General features: G+C 44.9%; 1 protein-coding gene across 1 annotated transcript; it reads right to left on the minus strand.

The window, feature by feature from the left end:
* Nucleotides 1-1,501: 1,501 nt before the first annotated feature.
* cdk15 (cyclin-dependent kinase 15) lies at nt 1,502-7,157 on the minus strand. The gene is made up of 12 exons (XM_072452709.1): nt 6,812-7,157; nt 6,301-6,411; nt 6,097-6,191; nt 4,990-5,164; nt 4,841-4,903; nt 4,549-4,672; nt 3,447-3,567; nt 3,202-3,295; nt 3,042-3,105; nt 2,897-2,945; nt 2,527-2,669; nt 1,502-2,106 (listed from the first exon to the last, which is right to left on the minus strand). The coding sequence occupies exons 1-12, from the start codon at nt 6,917-6,919 to the stop codon at nt 1,994-1,996; spliced, it is 1,260 nt and encodes a 419-aa protein (XP_072308810.1). The 5' UTR covers nt 6,920-7,157; the 3' UTR covers nt 1,502-1,993.
* Nucleotides 7,158-13,683: the final 6,526 nt, after the last annotated feature.

A 13,683-nucleotide genomic window follows, 5' to 3' on the forward strand; every position in this document is an offset into this window, starting at 1 on the left:
AGAGATATATTGCTTTTATGTGTAAACGATATTAATACTTTGTTCATTGTAAGCCTGTAGCACAGAATCTAGAGATGTGTCCCAGTGCTCCTGGAGATGCCCCAGTGGGATTTGGAGTACAAATTTCCTTACGGGACAATAACATTTATTTTAAAGTCGTTATCCAGAATAATGATTCAAAACAACTTAATAACAGGTCCCTTGTCTCATCCTGCATTTTTTTGGTTGCTCCTTTTGTAAATTTCCAGAGCAAAACTGATGGCCATACTTTTTAAAGAATGACCGTGCCGAGGACCAGGTGGAACGAAGACTTTCCTGTTACCAAGGCAACAGTGGAGGAGTGTAAGATGACTCCTTATTCCAGAAGTCCTTCTAAGCGCTGCCATCTGACGTAATCTGATTATATTAGTTAACGTAGTGCTGCCGACATTGAGTTCTACACAGACAAAGCAGTTTTCAGGCCCAAGGAATTGGTGCAGTGTTGAAGAATGCAGAATAAAGTGAAGCAGCAGATTCATCAAATTATCACAGTAACTACAGAAAAATGGGCAGATGGGGGCAAGTGAAAAATGATTTTATTTAGCACGCAAGCTTCAAATGCTGAACAATGTTTACTCAAACATATTACCTTTGAGCTGCAGCTGGATGGACAAGGTTTGAGTTTTCGAATCTGTCTTTTCTTATACGCCTCCTGTTGATCCACTCAAGTTCACACAACGTTTGGGGCAGAGCAGAAAACATACATTTTCTGACAAAAGTATTTTATTAATACATAATTAATACTAATACTTGCTAATGAGGCAACACGCATAAGACACATATAACATCAGACTCACTATTTATTTAGCCAAAAACTATTGTTTTGGAGGCATATCAACTGCTGCTACTGTGATAAAACTAAGCTGAAAGTCACTCCTCTTCATCAACGATATCGACCATTCCACATCCATAATGAGTAGAACTCAATTCAGAGTGCTACACTTATCAATCTAACCTTAGCAAGGCTAAAAACGCACTTTTAGTAAACTAATGGGGAACACAAGTGCATTTAAATAATAGCCTACGTCTCTTCTCGCAAAAATAATGACTTTAAGGGCACTTTTTGAACACTCAAAGCCACATTACTTTTTTATTTACTCCTCACTCTGGAGCCACAGATGCCCTGGGACAGACATGGCTGCCAATCGGCACCAACAGCCTCTGACCACAATTCACTCGTCACAATCTTACACAGGCTGAGGGACATGTCCAATAGACAAAATAAGCACTCAAACCGCCAAAGCTCGGACTGCCACTGTGTCACAGTTCACTATAGTTTTGGTTCAAATGTTCAGAGGAACAGAGACTGGCGTGCTCACAAAGTTGGTCGGGTGCTATAGCTCGAGGTCCCACTTTCCTTGAAACAAGTCTACCTCTAATCTTTTTTCCAATTAAAAAATAAATAAAAAAATATATAGTAGATTTAAAGTATATTTAAAGAAAACATATTTTACAGACTTAGTTCTCTTTTTTTAGTCCCATGTCAGTGTTGGCTACTCCCTGTGCTGTTGCAGTAAAGCTCACTTCCTGGTGACGCAGATCCGGTAGAGTCGTGTCTGTGGCTGATTCTCTGTCTCTGGGGCTCAGAATCCTCTCCAACCGGTTGGCATTAGATCAGCCTCACGAAGGTCAGAATTACAGTATGGCGGCGACCAAAACGGAAGTTACTGGCCCAAACATGGCGGCGCCCGAGGCCGGTCCCACTCAGGCAATAATTTTCTCTCTTGGGTCCAAATCCGCTCTCTTGTCCCTAACCCTAACCCAGTGTCTGAAGCGTATCGAGGGCCGCCATATAATTATTGTCTTTTTGGGCCCCCACGAGGGCCGCCATAATGGAGCCAGTTCTGACCATGGATGTATTATAATATCTGGATAGGGTACGCCCCCTCTGCCTCTGGCTCCAAATTGACTTCCTGAACCGTTGCTTTTCGGGGTAATGGTGATGTCACTTCCTTCACCAAAACTTAGCCCGGTCCAGCAGCGATGTCCGAACTCTGGGACCAGGGTAGAACCGATCTCGGACTTCAGCCTCTAGACTCACCCCGGGAACTTTGAATATAGACTCCGCTAAAATAAATAAATAAATACAATGGGCCTCAGTCGTGACACCTTCTCATGAAAACTTTTAAACAAAACTAGCTATAAAATAAGATAAGACACGATAACCTTTATTTGTCCCACAATGGGGAAATCCCAGTGTTGCAACACAGATTAGACAGATTAGGAACAGAAGTATAATAAGAAAAACAGTTAATTTAGAAAGTGTAATGGAAATGGAAAAGTGCAGTCATGAGCGCTCTATGTACAGAAGTTCTGCTTTTATTGCTCTTATAATGCAACCAAATATTCAAGTTCTTGCATGATTGTTAGTTAAAGTAAAAATCGACTTTTCAGAGCTTTTAGCCTTCTTACAGTGCTAATGGCTACTCAAACGGATCCTCTACATAAGAGTAGAAGTATTTGCAGTAGTGAAATAGTAGTACATACTGTCTGGTATACTGTGCGCTCCGAGGGGCAGAGAGCTGAAGTACTTGTGCTGAAGTCCGTCCTGAGCCGAGATCCGGACTCTGGGATCTGGTCGGAGCAAGTTCTGAACCAGGTCCTCGGTCTTAGTCGGGAGAAGCCCCAGTCTGTAAGGAACAAAACCAGAACTAATCTAGAACTGGAACAGGACTAAACCCAATCTGAAACCGGACTAAACCAAGTCAAAATCAGGACTAAACCAGGCTAAACTCAGGTCTGAACCATCCTGCTGAAGACCAAAACCCAAAGCTTTGAGCGCCCTCTAGAGTTAATGCCTGCGTTTATAAATTTAACCATTTTAAAATAATACATGCCACGAATCCCCAAATCTGACCTTTTCCAGACGCTCCTGAGAGGTCGGAGGTCGCACCGTCCAAAACCCTCTGAAGAAAAGAAAAGTGATGTGTCATTTAGAAGATTGAAACTACGACTAAACCTGAACTGTACCTAGACTAAACCAAGACTGAACCTAAATTCACCTGTGCTGAAATTTGGGAGCCTTGAGACCCCAGGCCAAGTTTCTTCAGACGGGACACCCAAAACCTGCAAAAAAAAAAAAAGGAAAAAAAAAGACTAAAGCAGGGCTAAAACCAGGACCAAACCTAGACTAAAAACAAGAATGTTTGTTCAGTTACTCACAGAGAAAATCTTCTGGAGTTGTTCAGAAATGTCAGAAAGTCCAGGGAACGCTGGCGCCCCCTGCAGCATCTCTACCAGAATACAACCTGCTCCCCTGAAACAAAACCAGGGTTAGTTATAGTTTAGACCTGGTTTGGCCCTAGCTTAATCCTAGTCACTTCTGCTTCAGTCCAAGTTTTAGTCCTGGTCTAGCCCTGCTTTAGTCCTGCATTAGTTCTGGACCTTGTTTAGTCCTGGTCTAGTACCACATGTCCAGGGCGCTGGTGTAGTCTGTGGACCCCAGGAGGACTTCAGGAGGTCTGTACCACAAAGTGACAACTTCAGAGGAGAAGGTCTGACAGGGGACTGACTTGGACCGGGCCAGACCTGGAACCAGAGAGACCGGGTTAGTACCAGGACCTCAAAGACCTGGTTTAATCCTGTTTAGTCCTGATTTAGTTTAAATTTAGCACTCAATTAAACTGGAGGATGGGAATTTAGTTTCAACTGGCAACAATCACATCTTTGGAGTTGAATAATAGCACTTCTTTCTGAGGTTATAAAGAAGTTTGTTTTAACATAGATGTTGAACTTTGTGCCAATTTATTCCATTTTGATGACTTATTCCATTTTAAGGACTTATTCCAACTTCAAAATCTAATGTTTTGTTTCAAATTTAGTTGTTTGTGTTAATCGCTTTGGTTACAGCCCTAATTTCTAATCATTCTGAACCTATGGTTTATTGTTTTTTACAATGTGAAGCGGACGAACCAACGGCCACAGGAAATAAGCAAATGGATAACGGTCCCAGAATTCTCCCCTTGCCTTAGACCCTGTACCAGCAAGGAAACCTCACTGAGAAAAGGAGACCTCAGTGAAGAGGACCCACATGCTGCAGATGTGACTGAACCAGTGATTGGTTCAAGATCCCACACACTTTGCCTTCACATAATCAAAAGATAAATTCAGAAATGTTTAATCCGATTACATCTATCAGTGATTACACCACTTAACTCTATTCAAACAAAAATCCAAGTTTTAACAGTATTATTTCAGGTGCCCCAATCTGTGTTGTGATGTCATCGGAAACTATTGACATGAAACAAAAGTGGCAGAAAGTTCAACGTCTTCTCTGACAGTGTTATATATATACATATATAAACTAAGAGGGAAAGATTTTTTCACTACAGACCCAAAAAGTATAGATATTGTCCCTCACACAGGCCTGAGAGGAGACAATGGACAGAACATTAAGACAGAAGCATTTGAGACCCTGTTATTGTCCAGGCTGGGATAGGTCTTGTTTTAGACCAGGTTTGTTCCTGGTTTACTCCTGGTTTCCTGTTAAAGTCCTGGTTTATTTCTTACCAAAGTCGGCCAGCTTGAGCTCTCCTCTGAAGCTGATGAGGAGGTTCTGGGGCTTCAGGTCTCTGTGGAGGATCTTCTGTTTGTGGACATAACTCAGACCACGTAGCAGCTGGAAACTGAACAACTAAAACACAAATGTACAATCTGAACCAGGTCAAGACGGACCCTGGACCATGACTAGGTCTAAACAGGACCCAGGACCCGGACAAGGTCAAAACCAGGTCCCAGGTCAGGAGTGCCTCACTGGACCCTTCTGGTCCTGCTGTGTATCTTGGTCTGGTCTGGTACTGACCCTGACGTTGTGTGAGTGGAGACCTCCTGGATGCTGCTGCATGTACTGGGACAAATCCGTTTGCTGAAGAGCCAACAACATTTAAATTGTTGTTGAATAAGATAGATTTTGAACAATTTACAAAATAAGAAACATTTAAAGTTACTAACGACATATTCGAAGACAAAGGTGAGGGTGTCGGGTGTCTGGATGATGTCATGGAGCAGAACCACATTGTTGTGTTTGAGTTTCTTCAGCAGAGACGCTTCTCTCATCGCTGTGAACGGGACCCCCTCCTGAACCGAGGTCTGGATCACCTTCAGAGCCACCAGCTGACCGTTAATCCTGCAAGACCAGAACCAAGACCAGGTCTGAGGCAGATCTAAACCAGGACTAACCGAGAACCAAACCGAGGCTGAACCTGGACAAGCCTAGTCCTCCCAGTGGTCAGTCCATGTCTGAGACCGGTAACTGAAAATTAGAATTTGATGCCTTTTGCACAGTTCTGCACTTTTGCCAAAACAGTCAAACTAAATTTTATTATAATATATTAATTATTAATATCAATTCATATTTGATTGAAGTGATCTTACTATCCTGGTTTAGATGATCCTGATGTGATAAAGCACTGCTTCAATAGGCTTACACTAGACAAATAAACAACCTAAAGGAGAAGAGATTTCTGTGAATAACAATGAGCTGAACATCAACATTCTTCACACATTTACTTTGGGTCTCTTGTGCATATCATAAATGTCACAGTAAAAACAACACACTCTTTAAAAGGTGCATAAGGTGATAATCAAAGCTGCTTTACTACAAATCGACTAAATGATACTGTAACTTTTGTTTATTTATTTTTTAATACAATTTAACTATGATTATCCAGATTATGCTAACCAGCTTGGACACCCCAAAAGTGCACCAAATTATTTGAATGTGGGTCATTATAATCATTTTCTGGAGAGAGGCCACTAACCCTCCTGTTCTTAATCCGTCTGATAGTGAGACAACTTCAAAAACCCTCACCCTTGTTTACCTGGTCATCCCAAAATTCACAAGTGGTCGGGTTAAATCCTCTGTGGCAAAATCCTGGAGACGCTTTCTGGACTAAACCAGGACTGAACAATGATTAGGGTATAACCCGATCACTTATAGAGTCAGCAAAACTAAGACAAACAGAATCAGGTCTGAACTAGGATTAAACCACTAATGATAAAGGTTCTGGCCTGGTTAGTGTTGGCCTATTCCCAGCCTAGACTTAGTCTAATCCTCACCTGCTGATCCCTTTGTAGACCTCAGCGTAGGATCCTTCTCCCAGTTTCTCCAGACTCAGATACGAGTGCGACATCCCAAACTGGAACCCAGGTCTCTGAAAGGAAGGGGTTCTGACACAGTCTGACACAGGGAGGACATCAGACAAAAAAACAGGACTATACCAGGACTAAACCTGATGTAAACCAAAAATAAAACTGACTCACGCAAGTGAACTCCTCCTCATTGGCCCTGTAGGGGTCACTGTTACTGCGTCCTCTCTGGACTCTGGACCTCCTGAGCGGCAGACTGTGGAACCAGCCAGGATCTGGACAAGACTAGACCAAAAGAGACCAATATCAGACTGTATTTAAACCAAGAGTTAGACCAGGACTAAACCTGGGCTAAACCAGGGATAAAACAGGGCCTGAACCAACACTGAACAGGGACCAAACCGGGACTGAAACAGGGCCAAAACCAAGATTGAACCAGGATTAAACCAGGACTAAACCAGGACTAAACCAAGACTAAACCAAGACTAAACCAGGACTAACCTTAATCTAAACCCGTAATAACTAACCCAGATCTAAACCAGGTCTAAAATAGGACTAAACCAGGCCTAAACCAAGCCTGAACTAGGATTAACCAGGACTAAAACTGTGCATAAACCAGGATTAAATCAGGACTAACCCAGGACTGACACTGATCTAAACCAGGAGTAACTAACCCAGGTCTTACCTCTGTTGAAGGTTCAGTGGGAAGCTTCTCTTTGTCTTCTTCTTTCTCTGGTTCAGGTTCGTTCTCTTCTTCCGTTTCATGTCTGCACCAACACACCCACTTTTCCATCTGCCCTGGTTCGGGTTTAGTCCCTGGTTTAGCCTTGAGTTAGTCCAAGTTTTGTTACAGGTGTAGTTCCTTTTCATTCCAGTTTCAGTCTTAAGTTTAGTCCTGGTTTAGACTCCTGTCCACGTCTTGTTTTGGCCCAGGGCAGATCCTGGTCTGGACTCATGACAGGTCCCATGACTTTGAACAGCAGCTCATTCACCCACTGTCTGTGACATCACTGTGACATCATCAGGTCAAAAATCGGGTTCAAACTGGGGTCTAAATCAGGACTAAATGGTAGTTTACTAAACTAAACTAAAGTTTAGTCCTAGTTTAGTCCAGGACTAAACCTAGTTCAAACCAGAACTAAACAAGGGTCTAAACCAGGACTGAACCAGAATCTATAATAGGACCAAACCAATAAAAAAAAGTTCTAAACCAGGATCACAACAGGTTTTAACAATAATTTAAACTAGATCTAAACTGGGTCTAAAAAAGGCAAGACAGATTTGTTTGTAGAGAACAAGCCAATAAATAAAACTGAACTGCATAAAACTGCATACAACTGAAAGGGAGATTCCCCATGTTTATTCCTGACTCTGGCACCAGCAGGAGGCCGGTCCATGTTTAGTCCTGACTCTGGCACCAGCAGGAGGCCGATCCATGTTTAGTCCTGACTCTGGCACCAGCAGGAGGCCGATCCATGTTTAGTCCTGACTCTGGCACCAGCAGGAGGCCGATCCATGTTCAGTCCTGACTCTGGCACCAGCAGGAGGCCGATCCATGTTCAGTCCTGACTCTGGCACCAGCAGGAGGCCGATCCATGTTTAGTCCTGGCTCTGGGCACCAGCAGGAGGCCGGTCCATCTTTAGTCCTGACTCTGGCACCAGCAGGAGGCCGGTACATGTTTAGTCCTGACTCTGGCACCAGCAGGAGGCCGGGTCCATGTTTAGTCCTGACTCTGGCACCAGCAGGAGGCCGATCCATGTTTAGTCCTGACTCTGGCACCAGCAGAAGGCCGGTCCATGTTTAGTCCTGACTCTGGCACCAGCAGGAGGCCGGTCCATGTTTAGTCCTGACTCTGGCACCAGCAGGAGGCCGATCCATGTTTAGTCCTGACTCTGGCACCAGCAGTAGGCCGGTCCCTGAGGTCCTCAGAGTCCGAGATGGTTCATATGGCACTAACATGTCCGAAATGTACTTTGGTGCTAGGCCATGGAGAGACTTGTACACAAGCAGAGCTGCTTTAAAGTCTCTTCTCTAAGTCACAGGGGCCATTGCAGAGACCTGAGAACAGGACTAATGTGATCGTACTTCCTGGTTCTTGTCAGGATCCGAGCAGCAGCGTTCTGGATGAACTGCAGCTGTTTTATAGCTCGTCTGGAGAGGCTAGTGAGCGGCCGTTACAGTAGTCTAATCTACTGGAGACAAACGCATGGATAAGTCTCTCCAAGTCTGGTTTAGACAATATACTTTTGATTTTGATTATGTTATTTAGATGGTAAAATGCTCGGGATGTTATTCATTTGACGTGGCTGTTAAATTCTGTCTATTAAGTCTGAGTCCATTATTACCCCCAGATTTCTAACTTGATTTGTAGGTTTTAGAGCGAGACTCGGGCACTCGACCGCTAACACACAACTCATTCTTTCTGTGGGCAAAAGACGATGATTTCAGTCTTGTCTGAGTTCAGCTGGAGAAAGTTGTTTTGCATCCACAAACTGATCTGTTGGATGCAGTAACAGAGTGAATCCACTGGTCCATAGTCACCTGCCGACAGTGAAACATAGATCTGAGTGTCGTCTGCATAATTGTTATTGGACACATTTTCGCTGCTCATCAACTGACCTAACGGCAGCATGTAGAGAGTGAACAGAAGGGGTCCCAGGATTGACCCTTGGGGCACCCCAAAGGTCAGGGGCATATGGTCTGAGACACAGCTTAAATTTAAAGTATTTCCTGTCTTCCAGACAGAACTTGAACCAGTTTAGGGCAGTGCCAGTGATGCCCACCCAGTCCTCTAGTCTCTGTAAGAGGATCACATGATCGACAGTGTCAAAAGCAGCATCAGATCTAACAGAATTAAGACTGAGGCTTTGCCCGTGTCAGTGTTCAGGCAGATGTAATTTGTCACCTTGACAACAACAGTCTCAGTGCTGTGATGAGGTCTAAAACCTGACTTAAAAACATTAAATGAGTTGTTTATTATGAGGAAATAATGTGAGCTGTTGGTAAACAACCTTTTGAAGGACTTTGTACTGCAGCATCAAGACTGCTCTTCTTTAGGAGAGGCTTTATGACCGCAGTTTTCAAAGACATCGGTAATGTTCCAGATTTAAGCGACATGTTAACAACAAGCTAGTGAGTGGTGCTAATAAACTGTTCAGCACAGACTTTAGAAATCTGGTGGGTAACACATGGTGGCAGCATGTAGATGAACTCAGACTGGTGATGATCTCCTGGACAGTTTTGTCAGTTACAGATGCAAAATGAGTTAAAGGCGCAATGGACGATTTTTCGGCGATTTTAGAACTCAGGCGGAACTGATACAACACACACGTGCGTTTGTTTATTAGCGCGACGGATTGCATCGCATCGCATCTCTCGTCTCCCGTAGATTTCCATATTCTTCTGAGTCAGCTCGAACTGTCTTTCTCCATCTTAATTTTGTCCCGTACACTGAGGGAACTATACTATGATAGATGAATGCGCTTAGACACGTAGAAATGTGCTGCTCATAGGGACGAGCCGCACGCGGCTGCAGGTGAGCAGCAGGTGCGTTTTATGATTGATACGTGACAGGACTAATCAGCATTCCACGCCACGAGGAAATGAGACTCAGATTTGGGTCCAAAAAATCGTCCATTCAACCTTTAACTCTAAGTGGTGGTTTTAGGGTTATTATTTGCGTTGTAATATTTATAGCATTTTTAATGCCCTGAACTTTGTCATTAAAGAATAATGCAATATCATTACACTTGGATGTGGAAATTAGTTCTAACGGCAGCTGAGCTGGAGGGTTTGTTAATCTGTTTACAGTGGCAAACAGGACACGCAAGTTGTTACTGCAGCTTTCAATTGTTTCAGAAAAATATCCTTTCCTAATTTTAATGCTCTGCAGCATTGTGTATGCTACACTAGTTTTACATAAAATGAGGTTGTACATGTACAACTTCTCTTTGTAAATCTATTTTTGAACCTGGAGCCTTGACTTGTCATTTCCGTTTGGCCCGGCGGCACTCCCTTTTCTGTCCCCCGTGGACTCCTTTTTTGAATTCTATATTTCAAGAATCATGGAAGATGTTGGATTCAATATATCTGAGAAAACAAGACAGGACGTGATCGTATGAAGAAGAATGTATTTCCCTAACAATTTACAGACTAAAACAAATTGTTCAGAAACTAAACTATCCCTCACACACGGCGTTCCACCAGGCGCTCTGCTTGGAACACTTTCCCTCACTTTCTTAAGACAAAGAATATGAATATTCATGTGGTTGAATCTCGCAGGACCAGCCTCTCAGTAGTTTTCAGCAGAAATCTTCTTCATCAGTCCTGTTCCTATGGTCATGTTGTGGTCACAAAACAGGTGGTATTACTTCAGATAACAGTTGGCCTTGAGTTCATGAGAAAGAAGCAAGACAGAGCAAGAATATTTGCCTTGTGTGTGTTAAGCCAGTATTACAACTAAATGTTTATTAATGCATTACAATATCAAATGTTTATTAATGACAACATTGATTAAAAAGCTAACTATATAAGGACAGCTATAGCAAGCTGGCACAAGCAAGGAAGTCTGCACTCTTCAGAAACAGGAAGTGGAAGATGTGGACCAAAGGTCTTTTGGGACCAGACCGTGTTTCAGAGCCCTGCATAAGTGCTGCAGTCCTACCCCTGAGCCACTGTCTCTAACCGAGTTTGTTCAGAGGTGGAGGGGGCCTTCCTGTGTGTTTGGTCCTTGAGAATAAACCTAACCCCAAACATCAAACCACACATCAAACCTCAAACATCAAGCAAAATAAAGTGTGATAAGCAAAGCTGACGTCCTCCTTTGTTCTGGCCAGACAACCTGGGAAGATTGGGGAAATATACATCCAGAATTTATACAGTCCTTCAGAGGTCGCAAGATTGGGTCTCCTTCCCAACGCCTCATTTACATGGTCCTTCGAGCCGGATTTCCTCAGTTTTCCCAGTCCAACCATGGCTCACCCTCGTCCTCGTCGTGATGTCCATCAGCCTCGCTATCTCGATGACTTCCTCGTATCACTCCCAAGACGTAAGCTTGATCACTACAACGAGGGACTAGCTCCTCATCCTTCTGCTCAAATCTACTCTCCCGCTCCAGAGAGTGCTCCACAGAACCTCAGCTCAGAAGCAGTCCTGTCAGCACTTCAGGAGATGAGAGAGGAGAACAACCAGCTCAGGAGAGACATGCAGAATCTGTTCAGCTCTCTTTCCCAGAGACCTGCTCCTCCACCTCAGCCTCAAAGACAGCCTGCTCAGCTTGATGTCAGCGCTGTATCATTCGTGCCTTCTCATCCTCCAGAGAACACTTCCACTCCTTACTACTACTCCAGAGAACCAATGGATGTCCATCTACCGCCGTGGCCTGAATCATCACCTCCTCCATTAGATGGTCCGCTGCCTCCACCTCCTCCTCCGGCAACAGACCATCCAGCTCCCGCTCCTCTGTTTCCTCCGATGTACGTCGACCCCTCATATAATTCAGGTCTGCAGTCCCCTCCACAGTATGTTCAGCCATACACCCCCGCTCATGTTCCTCCTTTGACTGAGACCACGTACAGAGGGCCGAAGCCACATATTCCCCCTTTCACCGAAGATGATCCTCGTCAGTTTGCTCGCCTCAAAATCGCACTGGACAATATCTTGCCCCGGGATGCCACAGAGCGATTTAAATACCAGATATTAGTCGATCATCTCAAACATGAAGATGCCCTTCTCGTAGCTGACTCCTATAGCAATAGCTCAACTTCTTATTCCAAAACAATGGCATCACTCACTGAGATGTATGGACAGCCTCACAAACTAGCTCTGCAGCGCATTAACGAGGTTCTTGCAGAGCCTTCCTTAAGGAGTGGTGACAGCAGAGGGTTCCGTCACTTTGGCCTGAAAGTCAGAGCCCTTGTCGGCATGCTGGAGCAGTTAGGAAGAGAGGGGCGGACAGAGTTAGAATGGGGGTCACACACGTCATGTCTCCTATCCAAGCTGCCACATGAACTGAGGACTCAGTTCAAACGCTTCATTGACCCCATTCGTAAGCCTATACCCACATTGCTGGACTTTTCAGACTGGTTGGAATGTGAGGTGCGTGTTCAGGATGAAGATGTACCACCTCATTACTCACACTCACCTCGAGACGACCTCCACAAAGCTACCAAGCCCAACCCACAGAGACCAAATGTTCGCCCGACCACAGTGCTGTTTGGCTCTGACCCTACTTCCAAATTCATCAAGCCATCATCACCAGCTAGCCCTCAATTCACCGCATCATCAGAACAACCGAAGAAATACTGCCCCTATTGCAATAATAACATGCACTATTTCAATCAATGTTCCGAGTTCAAGAAATTCACCACTGAGCAAAGAGCAGCCTGGATCAAGACGGAGAGGCGTTGCTGGAAATGTGGCCGGAACCACTTAGCTGCCCAATGCTACCTCAAAGCTAAGTGTCACCGATGCAGTCAGACTCACCTTGACATCCTGCATGAAGTCAACTCGCCCTCAGCAGTGAAGACAGAGCGACCGGCTCCAGAGCCCGAGCAGCCAGTCACTTATTATTTAGATCCAGATCGGAGAAGCAGCAGCGTTCTGCTGAAGATGGTTAAGGTCACCCTCCACAATGGCCAGCACAGCCTGGAGACCTATGCTATTCTTGATGACGGCTCTGAACACACAATCATCCTCCACAGTGCGGCCCAAACACTGCACCTCCAGGGACAGAGAGAAGATTTGGCACTGAAAACAATCCGTCAAGATCTAACAACAGTTTCAGGCAATTCAGTGTCCTTCTGCATATCCTCCCCCTTCCATCGCCAGAAGCGCTTCCGCATTCACAGAGCCTTCATTGCACCAGAACTCGGCCTCTCGAAACATTCTTATCCAGTTGAGGCCCTCCAGAAATCATATCGCCACCTCAGGGGTCTCCCACTCCATTCCTTCAGCAATGCTCAGCCACTCCTCCTCAAAGGCTCAGACTACCCTCACCTCCTCACACCAGTTAAACGTGTTCACTTAGGACCACCAGGTGGTCCCGCAGCCCTCAAGACACGTCTTGGATGGACTCTACAAGGTCCTGCAAAGGTTCTGCGTCACCAGCCCTCTACCCCTCAGCGTCACAGCCGCCGTAGTAATGGACCCCCCTTCCTACATGAGAGTGACTCATCCTGGCCCCCCTGTCCAGACCTCTCCTGTCCTGATGACCCCGTTGAGCTGCGTAAGGCCAAGTTCTGTGGCCTCATCACTTCTTCCCCTCCTACATGTTTGCCTGACGCTAGCCAGTTCAATAATTTCAAAGAGCTGCTTTCCAGAGGAGTTTGCCCTCATCTCCTCCCAAAAGACTATCCCATCCAGCAGTAGACTCCTCACTTTGGCCCCAGAATATGATCCGGAGACTCACCTAATCAGAGTTGGAGGTAGACTACGACGCTGTGACTCCCTCAACACAGAAACATTACATCCCATCGTTCTCAACCCTCATCATCCCATCACAAAGCTGATCATCGCAGACTATGACAGCAAGCTCGCCCATCCAGGTCCAGAGAGAG

This window comes from Eucyclogobius newberryi, unplaced genomic scaffold, assembly GCF_026437365.1.
Source record: "Eucyclogobius newberryi isolate DKJ021-1_F unplaced genomic scaffold, fEucNew1.0.hap1 SCAF_1, whole genome shotgun sequence".
Taxonomy (NCBI): Eukaryota; Metazoa; Chordata; class Actinopteri; order Gobiiformes; family Gobiidae; genus Eucyclogobius; species Eucyclogobius newberryi.